General features: G+C 38.3%; 1 protein-coding gene across 1 annotated transcript in view; it reads right to left on the reverse strand.

Annotated features, from left to right (window-relative positions):
• Positions 1-19755, reverse strand: part of arid3c (AT rich interactive domain 3C (BRIGHT-like)) — a gene marked incomplete at its 5' end in the record, with an annotated part of 64366 nt that extends 44611 nt beyond the window's left edge. Inside the window, one exon of the mRNA XM_020103998.2 lies at positions 19093-19755. Within this exon, the coding sequence (XP_019959557.2) occupies positions 19093-19755 (663 nt within the window). The remainder of the gene's footprint in view (positions 1-19092) is intronic.

A 19755-nucleotide genomic window follows, 5' to 3' on the forward strand; every position in this document is an offset into this window, starting at 1 on the left:
CTGAATCCCCACTAAAAAATCTGAAAATTACTTTTACTTTTATGTTTCTGGAACAATTTATATCTTACAGAGCAAGAGTAAGAAATGTGGTTTGGACAAAAAGAGTAAGAGCAAGGTTTGATTATCACAGTAATCACATACTGCTTTGATCACCTGTGCAAGCAAAGACACTGCAGCCCTTCTTTAATGTCCTCATTGTTGTATAATGATCAGGTTACATATTCATTAGATATTGTGACAGATATTGTTGTTGCTGCCTCTGGTCAATGCCCTTGAGTCAGAACTGAAAAAGTCGGGCTAAATTAGTCATTAGGAGTTTGAACCAAGATATTAAAAAGTCCAAAAAGTCTAAAATTTTATTATTTTAATTTAAGGCCTTAGAAATATGTTATGTTACATAATTTGTACAAATATGATATTACATTTGATTTCTAATGGTTCATTGTGGTGTAGTTCTACTTGGCTTGGATGTAGGAAAGACATCACTTTGCTGTAGTTTACAAGATTGCATAACATTTCAAGGGTTATTCTTCTATTTCATCACATCTTCAATAACTGGGAGGGGTATAATTCTGGATTATCTGTCATACCTGACACAGGTCCTAAATTTCATTTATTATGGTCTTTAAAGGGTCTCAAAAAGTCTAAAATTCAACTCATTGAAACCTGCGGAAATCCTGTAACGACAATGTTTCAGCTAGCAATCTGCGATATTGACAAAAAATTATATCTATATATTTTCTGTGATTTTGCAGATAATGATAATTAGACCGCTGATGGAGCCTGGACGGGCAGGGCTCTCTGTCCGGAACAAGTGAATGAATAAAAGTTAGAGTGAGGTTTGGAGGGAGGGAAGGAAAAAGAGAGAGGGATAAGGCTAAGAGACCTACGCAGACACACCATGAATGTGAAGGCAGGCTCTGTGATCTCTAGAACTCTGGAAAAATTATTTATTGTCATCAAATACTGGGCTGGTGGAGAGGAGAGAATGTGCCTGTATCCCTGCTTTGCGCAGCACGGTTCGGCCTGTGGAGCTGGTGCAAGGCGCCTGGCTCTCCTTCACTCACTCACAGGGCTGGATGAGAGGGGCACATGCTCCATGTGCCTGTATCCGGGCTAGAGGCACTCTTACTTGGCCAGTGGAGCTTGTGCGAGGTGTCTGGCTCTCCCTCACTCACTCACTGGGTTGGTGGAGAGGAGCGCACGCTCCGTGTGCCTCTACCCAATAGTCGATACATTGGCTAGCACATCGTTAAAACAACAACTGAGATATTATCGTAGATGATAAATATCGCACACCCCTAGTTTCAACATATGTGAACTGCTTTATTGTCCACTGGACCATCTGGGATAAAACTCCATGTGACAGACAGAGGAGATAATGATTGCAGGTTCTAATTAACACCTTAAGCTAATTACTCAGCATCAGTCACAGCTAATTTCCACTAGTACTTGATTAAGCGAAGCAGCTGAAATTGTCTTCATGCCTTCCTTCCTGTTGACTCACCAACAAATGTCAAACCAAATACATTGAAAAAGAAAGGAACACTTGACTTGTCTCCATTATTAAACATCAACATGATGAGTGAATCGTAAATTGCTTCATAAATTGGTATGAATTTCAGGAGAAAAATGTAAATGATATTCAAACTGGAAATATTTTATTTCCTCACTTGGTGAAAATGAGAGGCAACCTTGTGCGTATGAATGTGTGTAGGAGGGTTAGGGAAAGCAGATTAGTGATGAGGGGAGAGTACATGACCTCCAGAATTATAGGCTCTGTACAGTCATCACCAGTTAAATTTCTCTGCTTGCTCAAGTTTAATATTTCATGTATGAAAGCTATGAAATTTATGAGTTGGCACTGCACATCCCGAATGATAAAGACACAGAGAGGAGCAGTAAATAACTGACAGAGGTTTATGGTCCAAACATATATGAAAATAACCACAATGAACACTGTAAGTGTACTTCTTGATCACTATGTCAGGTTTCCAATTTTTTTTCTATGTTATAGTCGACACTGAAATTATAGTCTGTGGGTAGAAGGCTGCACCCCTCTGTCAGTGTCAAACAGCGGGGCATCATGATGCTGGCTCAACATATCAGCCATCGTCGATGGACGATGGCATCGTTCATCAGCCCAACCCTTATAGGGCTAGACAGAGACAGTCAAAACACATCCCATTTTCTTTCAAAAAGGAATTGTTTTCACCTTGTGTCTTCTTTTCCAATAGATGGCACAGATCCAAACTATGTCCAGCTCCACAGAAGTCCTGTCACTCCATGTTCAAATTCCTTCAACAAACCAACAGCAGTGGCAAAGCTACTTCCCTTTGCCTAAGAACAAGGTTAGTATTTCTCACATTTTCTCAATGCTGATGGCGAATCCTGTATGTCCCCAAACAACAGATCACTTGCAATCTTTACTCACCTTTCAATAACGTCAACAATGTCACCAAAGGTAGCTCTCAAATTGCATCGCCTGATCAGACCAAATTTGTTAAGGGCAAACACTCCTCTGAGGAATCAGAGGAAACTATTTAATATTATCCACTCAACCTGGTCAACAAACCAAAAGGTAGTGATTTAACTTGATACCGAGAAGGCCTTTGGCCAGGTTGAGTGGAGATATCTATTCTTTACCCTCAGAAAACTCATCTTTAAAGAGGAAATCATTGCCTGAATAAAATTACTTTACGCCTTGCAGTCTCAATACAGTACAATACAGAAAATGCACAATGGTAGCCAATTTACATGCAGTAAAAAGAAATAATGAACTTATAACCTAATTTGTTTGGGTAAGTTAATATTAAATATCTTAAATAACTTTATTTAATTAATTAATTAACTAACATTAATTAATATGAGCACGGTTCATAAAAATGCACCAGAGTTTTCAGTACTAGGCAGGTTGATGTTAAAAAGAGAACAGACAAATGGACAACAAACTTTTATATATAAGTTATATTGCTTGTTCTGCTGCAGTTAGCGGTTGTCTGTGGTTTGCAATGGCTGCCAATCAGACGAACAAACTGTGTGAGTGTGTGAGAGAGACTACTGCCATCACTTGAAATTTTTCACATTAACTTTTAATATAACTACAGCCTTTCTGAGGTTTCTGGTATGAATACTGTATTTCTTTGTACAAAAGCAGACGTATGTACTCAAATAAATACCGGTGTTTTCTTATCTGGGATTTGTTCTTATGTAAGAACAGAATCTATGCACACTGAAGAGCACTCTAACGCACACTTGACAACTAAAATGCCTGTGTAAAATAATCCGTTTTTGTGTTTTTTACTTTTAATTCAATAGTTCTATAATAAGATTGGAATATATGCAATAATATTTTATGATGTTTTACTTAAAAAAAAGAAAGACAAGTTTCAGTGCATAATATAATCTTTTCAAACGATGTTCACTGCATCAAGGTCTGTTGGTGCAATGCTCCCCATTTTCCCAATGATGGGATGTTCCAGCTTAAATAACTTGATAACTACATTAATAATTCAATATTTATTTTGACTACAAATCTGAGATAAAACTATTTATTTTTTTACTTCAATTGTGCAACTTTCAGTTACAGATGTTCATTAAAAGCATCGCCTGAAGCTAAAGGTAGTTACGTAGCTTCCTAAGTCCATTAAATGCATCACCTACAAACTATCAGCAGGTGCTGTGAAGTGGCTGCACAGAGTAGCTTGCAGCTACCACAGAGCTCATGACTAAAACATACACAGAATGACTGTATGTGGTTGCACAGCGCGTAACTATATCTTTACAGTGCAAATACATGCATAAGCATGATGGCGAGTCAAGGTAACAGTACTTAATTAAACCTGCATATTAACTTGCCAGTCCGTTAACATAGCATTGCGTAGTGCATGCATTTAAAGGGCTCTTGGGGGCCCTAAGCAGCCGCTTAGTTCAATTAGCTCAGCTGCTGTAGCAAAACTGATCAATCAATCAACAAACTGATAAATTACCTGTTCAACAGAAAACAGGGGACTTCAGCGTCGGTGTGAAACTCTTTGTCTCTCAGTACATTTCTATCTTGAAAACAACCCCAGTGTTTATCCTCCTTTATGTCATCATGTCCCATATCATTTCATCTCTGCACATTTTTGAAGCTCCTATGAAGGTATATGCTCTGTTGTATCTGTTTCATTTTTATTCATGAGTTTGATCCTCAATTCAACATAATTTCTGTAGCAGACTTCCTACAAGCTTTCAATAAGAACCTCCTGGTCCAACTCTTTTTTTACAGGCAAAAACACTTACTATAATATAGAAAGGGGTTTTGCAAAGAGAGCCTTAGAAATCCTACACACTGACCCTTTAAATGTTGTTTTCAGTTTATGTGATTTCTGTGTATGCACACGGCATGCCCTTTTATTGGCATTGTGGGGGCGTGTACCTATGCTAACAAGGAAAAACTGGCATTAGTTTTCAACTTACAAAGATATGGCAAATTCTTAAGATATTAGTGAGTGAGGCTCATTCAGCTGAACGGGTGATGGATGCTGGGTCTCTGCAAAATTGTTTATCTCCATACCTGGAATAATTTACTCCTAGATTCTGCTTATTTTGAACTCAATAGAACTCAATAAAACAAATAAAAACTTGCGGCAGTATTGATGTGGCAGCCTAATCACAATCAATACTTTTCATCAATGATTAAAATTTTTCTTCACAGCTGCGCACATTCATTCCTTTATTCAGCCCCCCCACCCTACTCCGCTCCCTCCCAAGCCTCTGACGTAGGCAGTTCTTTATTCTAAACCAGCAAGTTAATGCATCCCTGAAACCAGTTTTTCTGCCAAAGAGCCAGTTCTTTGTCGAAACACAAAAACCTGTTTCCATATCAGCCATTAGTTACGAACTGACCCTGGAACTGTCTAGGTGGAAAAGGGGTGAATGATGACTAATGGGCCAAACAGAGGGCTGAATTAGTAAGAAGCCTTTAATAATAAGATAACAATAACTTTATTTGTATAGCACTTATTGATAGCTCAAAATAAAAGTTACAAAGTGCTTTACAACAAACAATATGAAAGTAATTACACAATTCCAGGGGAGTCTTGTTGTCTTTCAGCATTATTAGACTGTCAGTAGAGGATATTCTTTTACATCTGTTCCATATAAATGTACAACTTTAGAAGCACTTAACAGGAGAAAGACTCTGACACAATCCAGACCATAAGATGCCCACTCTACACCTTTCAGCATTTTTGTACACACCAGAAAAAGGAATGTGCACATTTTCCTGATTGGCAAATGTCTCACAATTTTAAAAAAATAAATTACCTTGTGTTCTCTGTGGCTGCATATAGTGTGTTGGTCATCGTCATTCATTTCTTTTCACAGGTTTTTCACGTGGGTGACTGACATGTGATGCGTGTAACCTTCATTAATCGAAACATAGTACAGTTTTTAGGCTTTGGAGCTGTTTTTAGTGATTTATTTGGTGCCAGTAAAGGCTTTGCAATTTTTGTTGAATTGATCTATTGAAGTATTATTAAGCTAGTATGTTAAGCCAGTTCAGTTGTTTTACAGCTGCCTGTGTTCCAATCAGTACACCAGTGGTTTCATCAGCAAAATACTCTATATTTGACTCCAAAAAATGTTACATAATACTTAAAACATCTTCTCAAAAATCAATAACGTAATGGAGGAAAGGGTCTGACACACTTGGAGTGTGGCTAAATACAGCTTGTTCCACTTCTTTCTCCTCCAAGATCTCCTCGACTTTGGATCTGTTTGGAGAAAGACTAAGAGATGTCATCACTCATTTGTCTCTCTGTGTGTGTGTGTGTGTGTAAGAACAAAGATTGAGATAAATGGTAAGATTTACAATGGTTGTTGGTTTGGCTGATTGTACCACACGTTCGACAGGTTCTAAAGATGCTGGTTGGGGGTCTGTATAGGTGAAATGAACAATTAGTTGGATAACATTTTTATCTATATTTCAATATTGTAGTTTATGAGATTAATTATTAATACAATAGGATAGAATGAGTTGTATTGGTATTTAAAGATTATTATTTTTAATTATTATGAAGTCATTATGTTAAATTACATATTTAAAGAAAGTATTATCACAGCTTACTTTTACCCCTACGGTTGGAGCTACGTACCATATTAGACCCAGCAGTAAAAGTGACAACTCTCTCTCTCTTGCCCCCCCACTCAACCTCAGAAGAAGAAAGTTATTTTTTTTTGTTTTATTTTTTATACAATACACTTTCAAATTATTACATTAGGAAAATTATTGAAAAGGTAGTTTACCCTCAAATGGCGACAAGCTTATAAGTGAATGAGGAGGATGAATCACTGTGACGACTCATACCTGCAGGAATCTCAGAACCATTCCCCTGTGTCCTCAGAAAATCCTTCAGGTTGTTGATATAGATGAACTGTTATTTTATACTCTCTTATTGTACTCTTTTAATTAATTTTCATTAAAAGCTCACTGCACTCACTTCGTGTGTGTGTGTGTGTACATTATGAATATAAGAGGTAGGTATACAGAGTAAAAAAAAACTCATTCAAGAACCATGTCATAAAGAGACAACCATGTTTTCATTTCTGTAGATATTTTTCATTTACTTATTGTAAGTTGCTTTGGACAAAAGCGTAAATGTAAAATGTAAATGTAAATTTAGGTTGCAAACATAAATTAACCTTTACTTTATACTCTCTTATTTCATTTTTAGTAAAAGGTCATTGTTACTCATGTTAGGATCTGGCAGTATGCCTCTCTCCCCTCTCCTGGCTGGTGTTTTTTCCCTTCTCTGTGTCTTCTCTGACTTTGTTTTCACATATATATAGGCATAAAAATCATCCAGCCAACCTACCAGATGACCTTGAGAAACCAAAGTCACTAACAGATTATAGCACAACAGAGTTGTATCCATCGCACACCATTTTCACTGTAAGTCCAATGTCAGACAATCTTTCACCTCCTTATTATGAAATTCTGCAATTTCTGAATGAAAGTGTTCAATATGTATTAATGATTTATTGTCACCAGTATCAACCTATTTCTGGTGATGTCCACAGTGCAATATGATGTACCGATACCAGGAATGGCGAGATAGTCTTCACAACTTCAATGGCCATCTTATCTTGAACCTTGAGCTCTGTATGTATCTTACAGGTAGGTACAATGAAATATTCATGGTCATGAAAAATGCTGAAATGTTTTTGTGTGCAAGTGTGTTTCTTAGCACTTGTTTGTTGAATCACTATATACATAATAGATTTTTTTAATTTTGCCATTGACCTTTAGAACATTATTTTTGTATCCAAAGTGTGAAACTCACCAGAAAGCATGAAGAAAGCAATGTTTCCTGCCCTGCTACTGTCACTTTGAGGGATTAGCGAACCATGACTACTCATTTTCTAGTGTTTGCTTTGGCTTCTATCCTCCAGTAGTTGTGATGTACCTGCACAAGAAAGGAGTATTCAACTTGCCTGGTAAGTCACAATGTCTCATGTGTGGGTGGGACTGAATAAATACATAAAATAGAAATTTGGAAAATAAATAACTTTTTTTGTGACATTAAAAAGGCCCCTGAGATTTACACTAGTGAAGTTAACATTGAATAGTTCTGGAATTCTGTTCAGTTGGAGATGATTTTGAGTGTTATTTATGTGGTCAAATTAGTAATGACCTTTTATATTTTGGTGCAGTGCTGGTTTTTAATGTCTTGTTTGGTCTGTTTTTCCTAGGTTGTGCAAAAAACAGCTTTGCTTGTTTTGAGCACTGGGCCCTATGGATTGGGAAGAATGCTCAAAAATCCTCCACTGAAAACTGACGTCAGCATGATGTCAGAGAACCGTCTTGGGATGCGCTCATTAAAAGCCTAAGGTAAAGTTATTGTATGTATATCTGAGGTGGAGAACCTTGTACTTTGGTCAGTCCTCACTTTGATGACCAGCAGAACTCAATGGGCCTCATTCACAAACAGTGCATATGGAAAAATCTGTGCTTAAACCGTGCATACGAAAATTTGAGGCAAAAATCTGTGATTCATCAATATGTTCTTACCTAAATTTGTTTGTAATCTGCAAACAAATTTAGAACTTCCTTGTGTATGCACAAATGAGGATGGCCTGCCTATCCTAGAAACACACACCCTTTTAACTCAATGCAAATTGAAAATAATAATATTACATTTAAATTTAAAGAAAAAAAGGCATTATACAACAATAATTTAATTTAGTAATGCATTGACCGAATGTATTGAATAACCATGAAATTGATGCCCTTTCATTGCCATCATTGATTGTCATAATTAAAATCTTCAACTATACCGGTTGGCTTCCATTAAATTGTTGCCTATAATTGATTGGTCACTACCAACAATTTCTATTGCCATAAAATTGTGCATCGGTAGTTGATTTTAACTGATTAATTGGAAGCAAAAATACATCATATATGGGAGCTTATAAAGTGTATATATCTAGTTCTACTCCAACCCTCAAACCCATTAAGAGGTGTGCTACAATTACATCCATGCCCACAGGCTCATCTGCATATTTAAACATAATAATTAATGGGAAAATACTGTCTTGATGTAAGTCATTAACTGGGGAAGTTGTGTGGTGATGTGTTGATATGTCTGCCAATTGGCAAATGTATGCAAATTAGACCATTTGAATTGGTTATGGCCTAAATTGCATATCAAGGTGGCATTTGTGATGACATTATTAGATACAAATTTAACTTTATTCACCTGTAGTGTTTTAACTTAAGTACACTTCATTAGTCTGCGGTCGTCCTCCAACCAGAAGGTCGGAAATTCAATCCCCAGTCTTCCCACCTGCATGCCAAAGTGTCCTTGGGCAAGATACTGAACCCCAAAGTGCACCGTATGTATGAATGTGTGTGTGAATGGCAAACTGTGTAAAGTGTAAAGCGCTTTGAGTGGTCATCAAGACTAGAAAAGCGCTATATAAATACAACCATTTACCATTTACCTCCTCACCTCTCCCAACCAACCCCCCACCTGCCTTGAGGATCTGCAAAGAAGATGTGAGTCTGATCTTTCACAGAAGATCAGGAAAGCACCAGGCCCAGATGGTGTGTCACCCTCCTGCTTGAAGGTCTGTGCTGACCAGCTGGCCCCTACTGTATTGAAGACATGTGGAAGTTCCTCGAAATTACAGATGGCCATGAATATTTGGCATACTGTGAATGCGGTATTGACGACACCTGATGCAGAAATCACATAATAATATATCCTTGAAGATTTTGTGTTCCTCTTGAAAATTAAATCATATTTCTCTTAATCATTTATTTAGATTACAGCATGAAGAACACATACCTAGTTCATTATTATATTTCAACATTACTCTTTTATTGACTCCTCACCAAGCGCAAGGTAAGAAATAGCACAGACAGTTAGAACCAAATGCGAAATCAATGATGGGAAAGAAGTGTATGTAGTAAAAATGCACAAGGGAGTAAATGATCACAAGTTCAGCAATATACATAAACTCAAGCCAACAATGTACACTTTAAAGGTTAAATGACAGTAAAGTTGCAGCAAAGTATAGTAGATGCTAAATTTAGGTGGAACTTTCTGTCACGGCACAACAGAGTATACCTAAAGATGTTTTCACTCATGATATAAATAAGCGATGAATCATTTTAAGATAATGGTTTTAACTAACCATTCCTGCTGGTTATTTATGCCGACTGCTTGCGTCATTAAAATTAAGCATTGTGTTGGATACAGGACACGGAGTCATGTGCTCAGCTGTCATAAGCTGTCAGCTTCTGGGTGCTTACCCTGTCACTCTTTCTTCCGCCCCTAACAAACCTATATCGAAGAAGAAGCACAGACTCCACTAAAGCGGGTGCGGCAGCCCAGGCTAGCGCTAGCTGCTCAGGGTAGCGCTACCACCCCTGCTAAAGGGACAGCAGGATGAAGACTCAGTCCTCGCCGTGCTGATGAACATCCAGTCCACCCTCAGTGAGACGGACGCCCACCTCCATATCCGGGGGAACGGAGACAACTCTCCACAAACTTCAACACCACTTCCAGGGCCATCTGCTGTTTTTTACATATTTTTTACATCACACCGCACTGGGAACTGCAGTTCCTACAACTTCACCAGGAGTTCTATTTTTCCCACCCACTCCTGGGTCGGTAAACCAACTCGGGAATACACAGGCAACAAATAAATAAATTGATAAATAATAAAAAAATATAAATAAATAAATAGACTTTGATAAAATAATTTTATTATAGATTTGTCAGCACCCTCATGACTATGGTGCTTCCAGCATTAATAGGCCACACCTCTCTTGCAGTTCTCCTTAAACTATCCAACTGTCGATAATGCAATTGCCCTCAGATTCTTTACTGATGCTTGTTCCTATATTGGTTTTGGGGGATCTACAATAATGAGTGGTTCACCGATGTTTGGCGCAAAGAACTGCTCTCTCTTCCCTCTTATGTCAATCCACAGCTCTATAGAATTATAATCTATTGGTGCATGCATTCTCATGGCAAATCTTGGTCAAGGAAACAAATCAGTTATGTGCGATAATGAAACAACTGTGCTTTATTGTTCAGTTTTAAATCTCAAAATATGCAACCTTTATCCATCAAAGCTTCTGTAGCAGGTATTCAGTTAATTTCAGATGCAAAGATCCTTCAGTATGTCGCCTGCTTAGGAATCCCCCATTCGTCTCCTCTTCAATGGCCTTAAAAATGAACATCTAGGAAGCAATGATAAGCACCTTCACCTCTTTGCCTTTATTGCACAAGCTGGTGATCCACTTAAGGCTTGGGGTTTTGGTCTAAGTAGACGCTATATTAGAAGCCATATTCCTGGCTGCTTCTATGGGTTCCTCAGGTGTGGCAAATACCAGTTCTGACTCTTTTTACCCCTTGCTTGATCTTACCAAATCCAATATCACCTTAAACACCTTCATGTTCTCAATCCACCTTAAGCACTCAAAATGTGATAGAGAAGGAAAAAGTCGAAACGTTGTTATATCACAAACTAACACTGCGCTCTGTCCTCCATCTTCTACAACCTGACATCTGAAATGGTGCCCTCGAGTGAAGCAAGATAACCCTTGATCCAACTGACAAAGGAAAGGCCATACCAGGCCTTTGCCTACTCTGCAAATGATGCTGAATACCGTCCCAGCGGCACTCCTCGCACTCTCTTCGCATTGGTGCTGCTACAACCGCTGCTGCCCTGGTCTCTGAATAAGCCATGAAAGCCATCGGTCATTGGTCTTTAGTAGCCTTCGAGCGCCGAGTTTGCCCGGGCTAAGAGAAATCATCTCAACTCAAAAGACCATGAGTGCTAATGCCTGAACAGCAATCTTTCAGTCATATAAATGCTGCATTCAGATGGTAGTGGATGAGTGGGTGCATTGACCTGCTTAGTAAATATTTTGAGGTCTGCAGCATGCTTGCTGCTACACATAGATATTTCACATAATCATAGTATGACATCTCGCAGAACGCATGCCTGCATTCTTTAGTTATAGCTTTAGAAGTCTGCAGCATGCTTACCGCTACACGTAGATAATTCACTAATGGTCGCATGACCTCCCACAGAATGCATAACCACATTCTTTAGTCAGTCATATTAGAGGTCTGCAGAATGCATGTTGCTATACATAGATATTTCACCTAACAGTAGTATGTTCTTTCGCAGAATGCACGCCCACAGTCTTTAGTCTATAATTTTAGAGGTCAGCAACATGCTGCTTCTACACATACAAATTTCACATAATAGTAGTATGACCTCTTGCTGAATCCATGCCTGCATTCTTTAGATCACTTTAGAGGTCTGCAGCATGCTTGCTGCTACACAGATATTCACACAACAGTAGTATAACCTCCCGCAGGATGCTTACCTGCATGCGTCAAGCATTTTAGAGGTCTTAAGCATGCTTGCTTCTGCATATAGACATTTCTAAGCTTGGTGCCAAGTTTCCATTGTCTTGGGGGTTTTACACATGTTCCCTATTTTATCTCAGCATGCTGCAAGGCTAATCCAGGGAACATCAAAAGAATGGAGCCATTCGTGCCAAGCATAACTGTATTCTCATTTGTCCACTTAATTGCTAAATCATGAAAAAGTGTTCCTGATAGAAATATGCACTGGCCTGTATCTCTACTAAAAAAACTCAGGTTTACAGTACAAGTAGCCACATCAGCTTATGGTGGCATATGACATACCCACAGTTGTCATATTATCTTCCTGAAGTCTTTTTGAGAAAAACCGACTTAAGCTCCAACTGTTCAATCAACAAGCTATATGTTTTTCACAAACTGATGTTGCAGGACGGAGTTTATGTCCTTTTTGGACAAAATTAATTAATGTAAATTGGATACACTTACTAGTAAAATCGATATACATTGCTACACTGGCACAGATTCCCATGTTAAGTGCTACAAACACAGACTAGCCTAAATCAGTAACCACCCTGAACAATTCACAATTCACTTCAACCTATTTTGTCAGTTGCTGTTTTTAACAGTTCCTTCTTATGGGCCTACTTTGGATATTGCTTAGGATGTGTGCCATGTGTTTTAATTAGCAATTGTGTGTGGATTGTTGAGCCCTGTTAAAAAATTAGATTTTTATTTCAATTTAAGACAGACAATTAAGTTTACCTGCCTAGCCACCAACCCACACATGGGTAAGTCAAGGCTATGATAGGGGCCTGTCCAGTTTGCTGGAAGAGAAGCAAATTAAGAACTGATCAGTCTTCCTGATGTCCAGTGTACCAAATGCACTCAACTAAGGCTCTGACAGGGCACAGCACAAACTGTGGCTGCCCGACCATCTTGTCTCCTTCAGAAGAAGAGAGTGACCACAGTTCAACTAACTGGGACAGGAGTAACTCTGACAGAACTTAAGGCAGGAATACTGGACTGGGGCAGAGGACTACACTTAGGGCTGGGCAATTGTATTGAAAACCGTCATTTATAACCTCTATATGACTTAATCTTGCTCATACTTTCCCCAGTGTGTGCATTCACAAACTGTTGGGTTTCTACTACCTTCATTTTGCAGCGGGGGCCCGGGTACCTTATTCCTCTGCCACATGTCCTCCCTCCCCCGCTTACCTGCGCTCGCTTCACACATTTACAAAACACCAGACACCAACATTGATCAGAAGTTATTAGTACCTGAACAGTACAGAAGTTTACTTTTTCTTTGTTTGATTCAGGCCAGAGTTTATGAGATATCTATTTAAACAAATTGAAAAAGACACTTAACTTGAAGCACACTGCCAGGGCATCAGGGTTAAAGTGACCATCGTCATCGATAAATATCTAAATAAATGTGTAAATGGTGACAGAGATGAGCAGACACACACACATACACACAGACAGACTGCAGAAGGGCCCCATTTAACCATCAACATATGAATATGAATTATGCATACAATACATACTGTATAATAATACAATAATTGTCATTAATATGAATCAAGATAAATGTTAGAAATAATCGTGATTTGAAGTCAGGAGTCTGGAGTTCTGACTCCAGACAATGATATACAATGAAAGGAAAAGTCCCATTAAGGCACTGTGGAGGCTCCAGGAAATTAGGCTGTTTATGTGTCTTAGTGTTAGTAATTGTGAATTGAGGAAATCATAAATTTGACTATTCATGTATTTTCATAAATAGTCGTAAAATTCCTTAAATGCTATGAAAAAAATTTGATCATTAAAAATGGAAAGTACAGCAAATTTAACTTTGATTTCATTTGTATCATAGCAAACCAAGAAAGCTAATTTTAACATATCCATAAGTGACTTTAAAATGTAAAAAATTTTTGTTAATTTATGCTTTTATTTTAAGTTTTCTCTGTTTGCACATCCACCAATTTCATTATACAAACAGAAATCAAAGACCAGTTACTCCACACTACCAGACCCCATGTTGAAATCAGGATCAGGGCCTGGCTTCACTAAAAGTTTGATAAGATATAAATTAATGAATCACCAAAAATTGGCAGGCAGTAAATCTGCAGCTTGGCCTTGGACCAGATGCCCATATCACCTGCTTGGTAATCTAGTTCTGATGTCAGTACAAAAACTGAAGACTTGTCCAGCCTTACAGATACCAACTAAACACCACACACCACACACAAACAAGTTCATATCCTCCGTTTCCTTTGTCCTTTCCTTTCCTCTGCTTTTCTTTTACAGCCAAATACCTCCACCACCTCACCCTCCCATCAATGTGTCTGCTCAACATATAACGGTTAACACACAGTGAAAGAATCTAGGAATGCCATTAAAGCATTTCCAGTGACGGAGCTAGGGATGAGTGAGTTCACCATTATCTGTATCTGTATCTGTTCAACCAACTTAATTATCTGTCTATGTGTCCGTATTCGGAAGTGGCCGTTTTCAAACTCAGTTTTTATAGTCAGCATTTTCTTTTTTTTAAATTTCTTTTTACTTTTTAAAAATTACATTTCAACCGTGGGATGTTTATGTGTGTGACTGATCACAGGGTTGTCGTACTTTTGGGGGGGTGCTGTATTTTTTTTTTCTACTTAAAGTAAAACACAATGTTAATTATGCGGTGAGTGAGTGAGATAGAGGAACGCTGACTCTGTTTAAGTCTAGGCGAGCATGGTGCACTCTGACTGGGTCAGTGAGCCTGAGGCCCTACACACTACACTGACTGACTACACTGTCCGATTTAAAAAAAACAGCTAGCTCTTTTTCCATGAAGAGTATACTCAGTAATATATTTTATAGAAGCAGCTTCATGTGTTTCCACATCCTTGATAGAATGTTGACACCAAAGTTCTTGTGCAAGCACGATGTGCATTTTCCAGAGTGGGTCTCCCTGCCAGGTTTCATGGTCACATTAAAGTGGGTGTTGCAGCAGTGGTGGTCAGATTAGAGGCCTTTTTGTTTTTCAAGACACATACTTGGATAAATGGCCACAAAATACTGGATAAACATCCAAAGAACCACATAAGGTTTTACACAAATTCATCAGTTCACACTATAGCCTATGTAAAAACACAGTTATGAATGAAGTCCAGTAGCATCTTGAAACTGCTAAATGTAGACTTAGTGTTCACTGTGATGGATTTCGCAGTGCATGCAAATTTCATGAGTTTCAAACAGCGTGCTCATTTTAAGCTCGTTTTTTAAACAGGGTTAGGGGTTATTGCCATTCTGAAACAAATCCCTTAAATATCAATATTTGTTTCTGCCTCTAAGTTGCATGGATAAAGAGGGGTAAAGAGTAAATAGCTTAAGAGGAAATTCAATTTGGTGCAGAATTGGAAAGAAATGAACCACACTAAAAAAGTTTTTTTTCACCATAAGAAGTCGCTTTGTCTGTTCTGGACATCTTAAATTCTTAAAATCTATTAAAAAGTCTGAATAAATCTGTTGTTTATGCCACAACATAAAATTGGCAGCTGCCACATTCAGGAACTGCACTTGAATGAAGAAAAACACTTTATTCTAAACAGTTATTTTTATCATTGTTTGTCAGCTTTTTTGAAAACTATGCCTCAGGACTGTGATAGTACTCCACATGATGTGTTAAAATTGATATTTTTGCAGTGTGGAAGATTTCAGTAACAGGGGAAGGGAGTGAAATAACAAACCAGTACAAGTAGAGTACCCTCCTTTGCCACAACTTTTCTGTTGTGGTTGGAAAAAAATCTGGAAGAGGTACAGTCAAAAAGAAGAAGTGGCCTTCCCAAACAAAAAACCCATACACTGACATGTTCATTACATAACATTATTCACTCAGGGAAATGTCACTAATGTTTCTAGATCAGCTTTACTGTCTGTTTGAACAATACAAATCAGAGATTCTTTGGTTACTTGGCATTTTCAACACACTGACGCAGACTGCGAGAGCTTCCTACCATCTGTCGGTCAGGCACTTTCTTCAGGAAGCTTCCAGAAACAACTAAGAATATGACATTTCTGAAAAAAAATTACACTGAACTGTAAAAACTTTGTTGTGGAATGTTGTTGTTGAAGTGGAATTTCAAAAATAAATAAAAGGGAAATAACACTCTCATCCATTGCTAGTGAGTGATTAAATCCTTATCCCAGTGCTAAGAAAACAATTTTAGACACAATTTACTCTAGTATTTGAGAATTTAATGATATCTAGAGGTGAAGTTGCATGTTGCAGCTAAAGACTCCTCATCTAACTCTCACCCTTCACAACATGAAGGGCTGTGGTGAACTTCAGTTGTCATGAAAACTTTTTTAGTTTGTCCAGTTGGACGACGGTAAAAAACATTGCAGCCTCCACATTGAGGACCCCCTCTATGTAAATATAAAGTATTTAAATATAAAGGGTCTATTCTATGGTAAAGAAAACAACAATTTTGGGTATGTCATATGACACAATAAGCTGATGTGGCTACTTGTACTGTAAACCTGAGTTTTTTAGTAGATATACAGGCCAGTGCATATTTCTATCAGGAACACTTTTTCATGATTTAGCAATTAATTGCACAAATGAGAATACACACCAGTGAAAACATCACTAGGATTATTTTTTATTTAATTTCTGCCAAAAATCCTTTTCAGCTGAATCTTACACACTGAACTTTTAATGCAAGTATTTGATTGAAGTACAATAATCTTGATCTTTATGTTTTTTCCATGTGTTGTGGTGAGTCCTGCACAGATTGCAGCACATATGCATTACCTCAGTATTTTCTTTTTATGCATTTTATTCTCATTTAAAAAAATAGAGGACTCTGCAACCTAAAAAGGTCAATCAGAGTTTAATAGATCCTTTAATATTTTAACATTATACAGATTATAAAACATTCCCTGAAGAAGCACATATTTTGGATTACTTGTGACCCTATTATATTGTTCTATTATGATTACTTGTGACCATTTAAATGGCATATATAGAACCCCTAACCCTATTATATTGTTCTATTATGAGGTAAAATAATACACATTTACATGTTGTTTTGTTCTACTACAATTGTTTTTTTCTATGGTTAACACAAAACACAATTTTTTGGATGAGTGTGAACAGCACTGAGTATTACACTTTACTCTAATAGTTTACTAATATGCTTACAGGAACACATATCTTTGCCAACATGCTTTAAATATGTTGTATGTGTTTCAGTGAGGAAGCAAGTTTTTACAGAACACAATTTAATTTCTGTTCTAATAGTTTTACACAAAGCCAACTTCAAGCTACACACATACACACTAGCAGACAGGGAGATCCCAGCATTTTTGGTTGTGTGCCAGGCAGGAATACCACCAGGTGCTGTGTCCAGCATTTCCTGACCTGTTTCCAAAACTACATGCAACAGCTCCTCCCTCTGTCTGACGATCTGTGTCACTCTGTCTTAGGTCTTTGTTTTGTCTCCTCTCACCACCAGGAATTTCTCTTAAATTTTACATTCGCATCTCTTTAGATTCTGTATGTTGGAGCTTGGTGGACCATTAAAGAAAAAATAAATTTTATCAGCAGCCTGTCATCATTCTTTGCACTAAACATTTGTGTTTAAGTTAAAGTTTTCATTTGTTTTTATCAGCACTGGCTCTCATGTTGTTCCTGAGGTCTGAGAAGTTATTTAGTCGTACTGTAAACACAGAGTGGTCCCTTTTGGTTGAGCTCAGATTAAAACTTGTGTGTCTCAGTAGGGCATTTAGCCCCATCTTGTTCCTATTTCAAAAGATACATTTACTACCTTCAAATGTGGTTTTGTTTTGCAGCTTTGAGCATGTTTAGCAGCTGGCTCCACTCTGTCTGCATAGCAGCTATAAGCATCCTTTTATTGTCTCGACCATTACACTGAATGGCTACATACAAATAACCTCTACACTAACTGCACATCCTGAGGAATATTTGAAGCTTGTAGCCTGATTTTGCATGAAGCATGCATGTGGTGTAACCAGAAACTAGTCTTAAAGGAAATGAAAATCTTTCTAGCTAAAAAAATTGGTTTTGTAATGACAGTGAAAGGTATATCTTAAATCCATCTGCTGAAGCTTTTCCTTTGGTCATGAGATCTAATAACTTGAACAAGGAAAACTAACAAAATATCCTATGATGGTTAATGTCAAAGATGCCATACGATTATTGTATTATAGATATAAGAGAAAACAAAGAGTTAGATGGTGAATGTTCTCCCCATGGCTCTTCTCACCATTCTCCACACATAACTGTCTCTATAGTGAGAATACTGGTTTCAGCCCCTATTTAAATTGCATTTCCATGAGCTGGTTTGCTTTAATGTGCAACGCTAATGCAGTCACTAATGTACACATCACATTAAGGGAAGTCTGTAAATTATCCATTATAAATAAAAGATTACATGGAGCATCCACAATCACTCAGAGAGTATAGATTTGTCTGCTGCCAGGTCGAAATATACAGACAGCTGAATATCACTCAAATCACTTACTGTCATTAACAAGCCAGTCACAAAACAAAAGAGCTGTTTAAAAGAATTGCCCTTAGTGAATGCTCAATATGAACCATGTGCACACTGAATGTTGAAAATCATACCTTTATAAGAGTTACCAAAACTGAAGCTTTGAAGATCAATTGTGAGCCATTAATAAGAATAACTTTGGCTTAGTTGCAACAATACCCCTTTGACTGACTGGACCATATGATCACTTACCTTCTAGGATTATGCTTGCAGCAAAATATCTAAAGGCCATTAATAACTAAAACTAATCATTTATTTATGGATCACCAGAGTTTATTAATACCATTACCAAAATAAATGGACCAACACAATAAAAAATTTCCATTGAAAATTTGAATTCAGTTTTAAATGTTTGTAATGGGCCACATTAATGAATGCTTGGATTTTCACCCAGTTTCCCTGTAGCTCCTTTCCAATATAGTATTTCAAAAGATACTTGATTTTATTTTTTGTTATTGCTTTTATCTTATAAAGCGACTTTTTTATTCATTAACAAAACTAGGATGTTACAGCTTATATACCCTTGATGTAGTCTGCCTTATTAGAAAACCTCATTCTAACTTGTACACACTCAGCCCAATATAACATGGATGACCTAGGTGTTCAGTAAGTCCGTGGTGTTTTACCTGTTTGAACTGCTCTTCATAGGTCCACTCATGGTGCTGGGACTGGGGTTGCGCCGATGGAGACTGTGAGCGACGAGCTGGGTCAAAGGCCGTCGGGACTCTGGCGATCATATGCGTCGGGGCCAGACCAGTCCCTTGGACCAAGGACTGTGCGTGCTGGTAGTGGTCCAATCCGTGCCCGTCCTCCTCCTCCTCATCACCATCCATGATCTCCTGCTCCTCCGTCTCATGTCCCTCCTCGTTCCCCTCCGTAACGCTGTCCGGTCTGGATGAGTCCCCGTCCTCGTCAACTCTGCGGACCTCCATGATAGGAAGCGTCACCCCGTGGGACGGGTTTGTAACTCCGCCAGCCAGAGCGCCGCGCATCGCTGCTTGGTAGTGGCGGAAAGCTCGAGCTTGTTGGTGTATCTGGGACTCAGCTATGGACCGAATGTCTTTCTCTTTCTCTCGAAGCTTTTCCTCCAAAGCCAGACGCGCTGCCTGTTGCCGCTGCAGGTTCTCCATGACCGCCTCGAGCTTCATGCCGCCGCTGCCGACCTGGTGGGATAGGGTACCGGGGAACGGGTTGTGGGAGGAGGCGGAGGGAGCCTGGAGTGGAAGGCTGCCGGCGGACGAGAAACATCCTTGCTGTGAAGGGACGAGATAATGGTTAGGTAACGACCA

Source organism: Paralichthys olivaceus, chromosome 4 (assembly GCF_024713975.1).
Source record: "Paralichthys olivaceus isolate ysfri-2021 chromosome 4, ASM2471397v2, whole genome shotgun sequence".
In the NCBI taxonomy this organism is placed as follows: Eukaryota; Metazoa; Chordata; class Actinopteri; order Pleuronectiformes; family Paralichthyidae; genus Paralichthys; species Paralichthys olivaceus.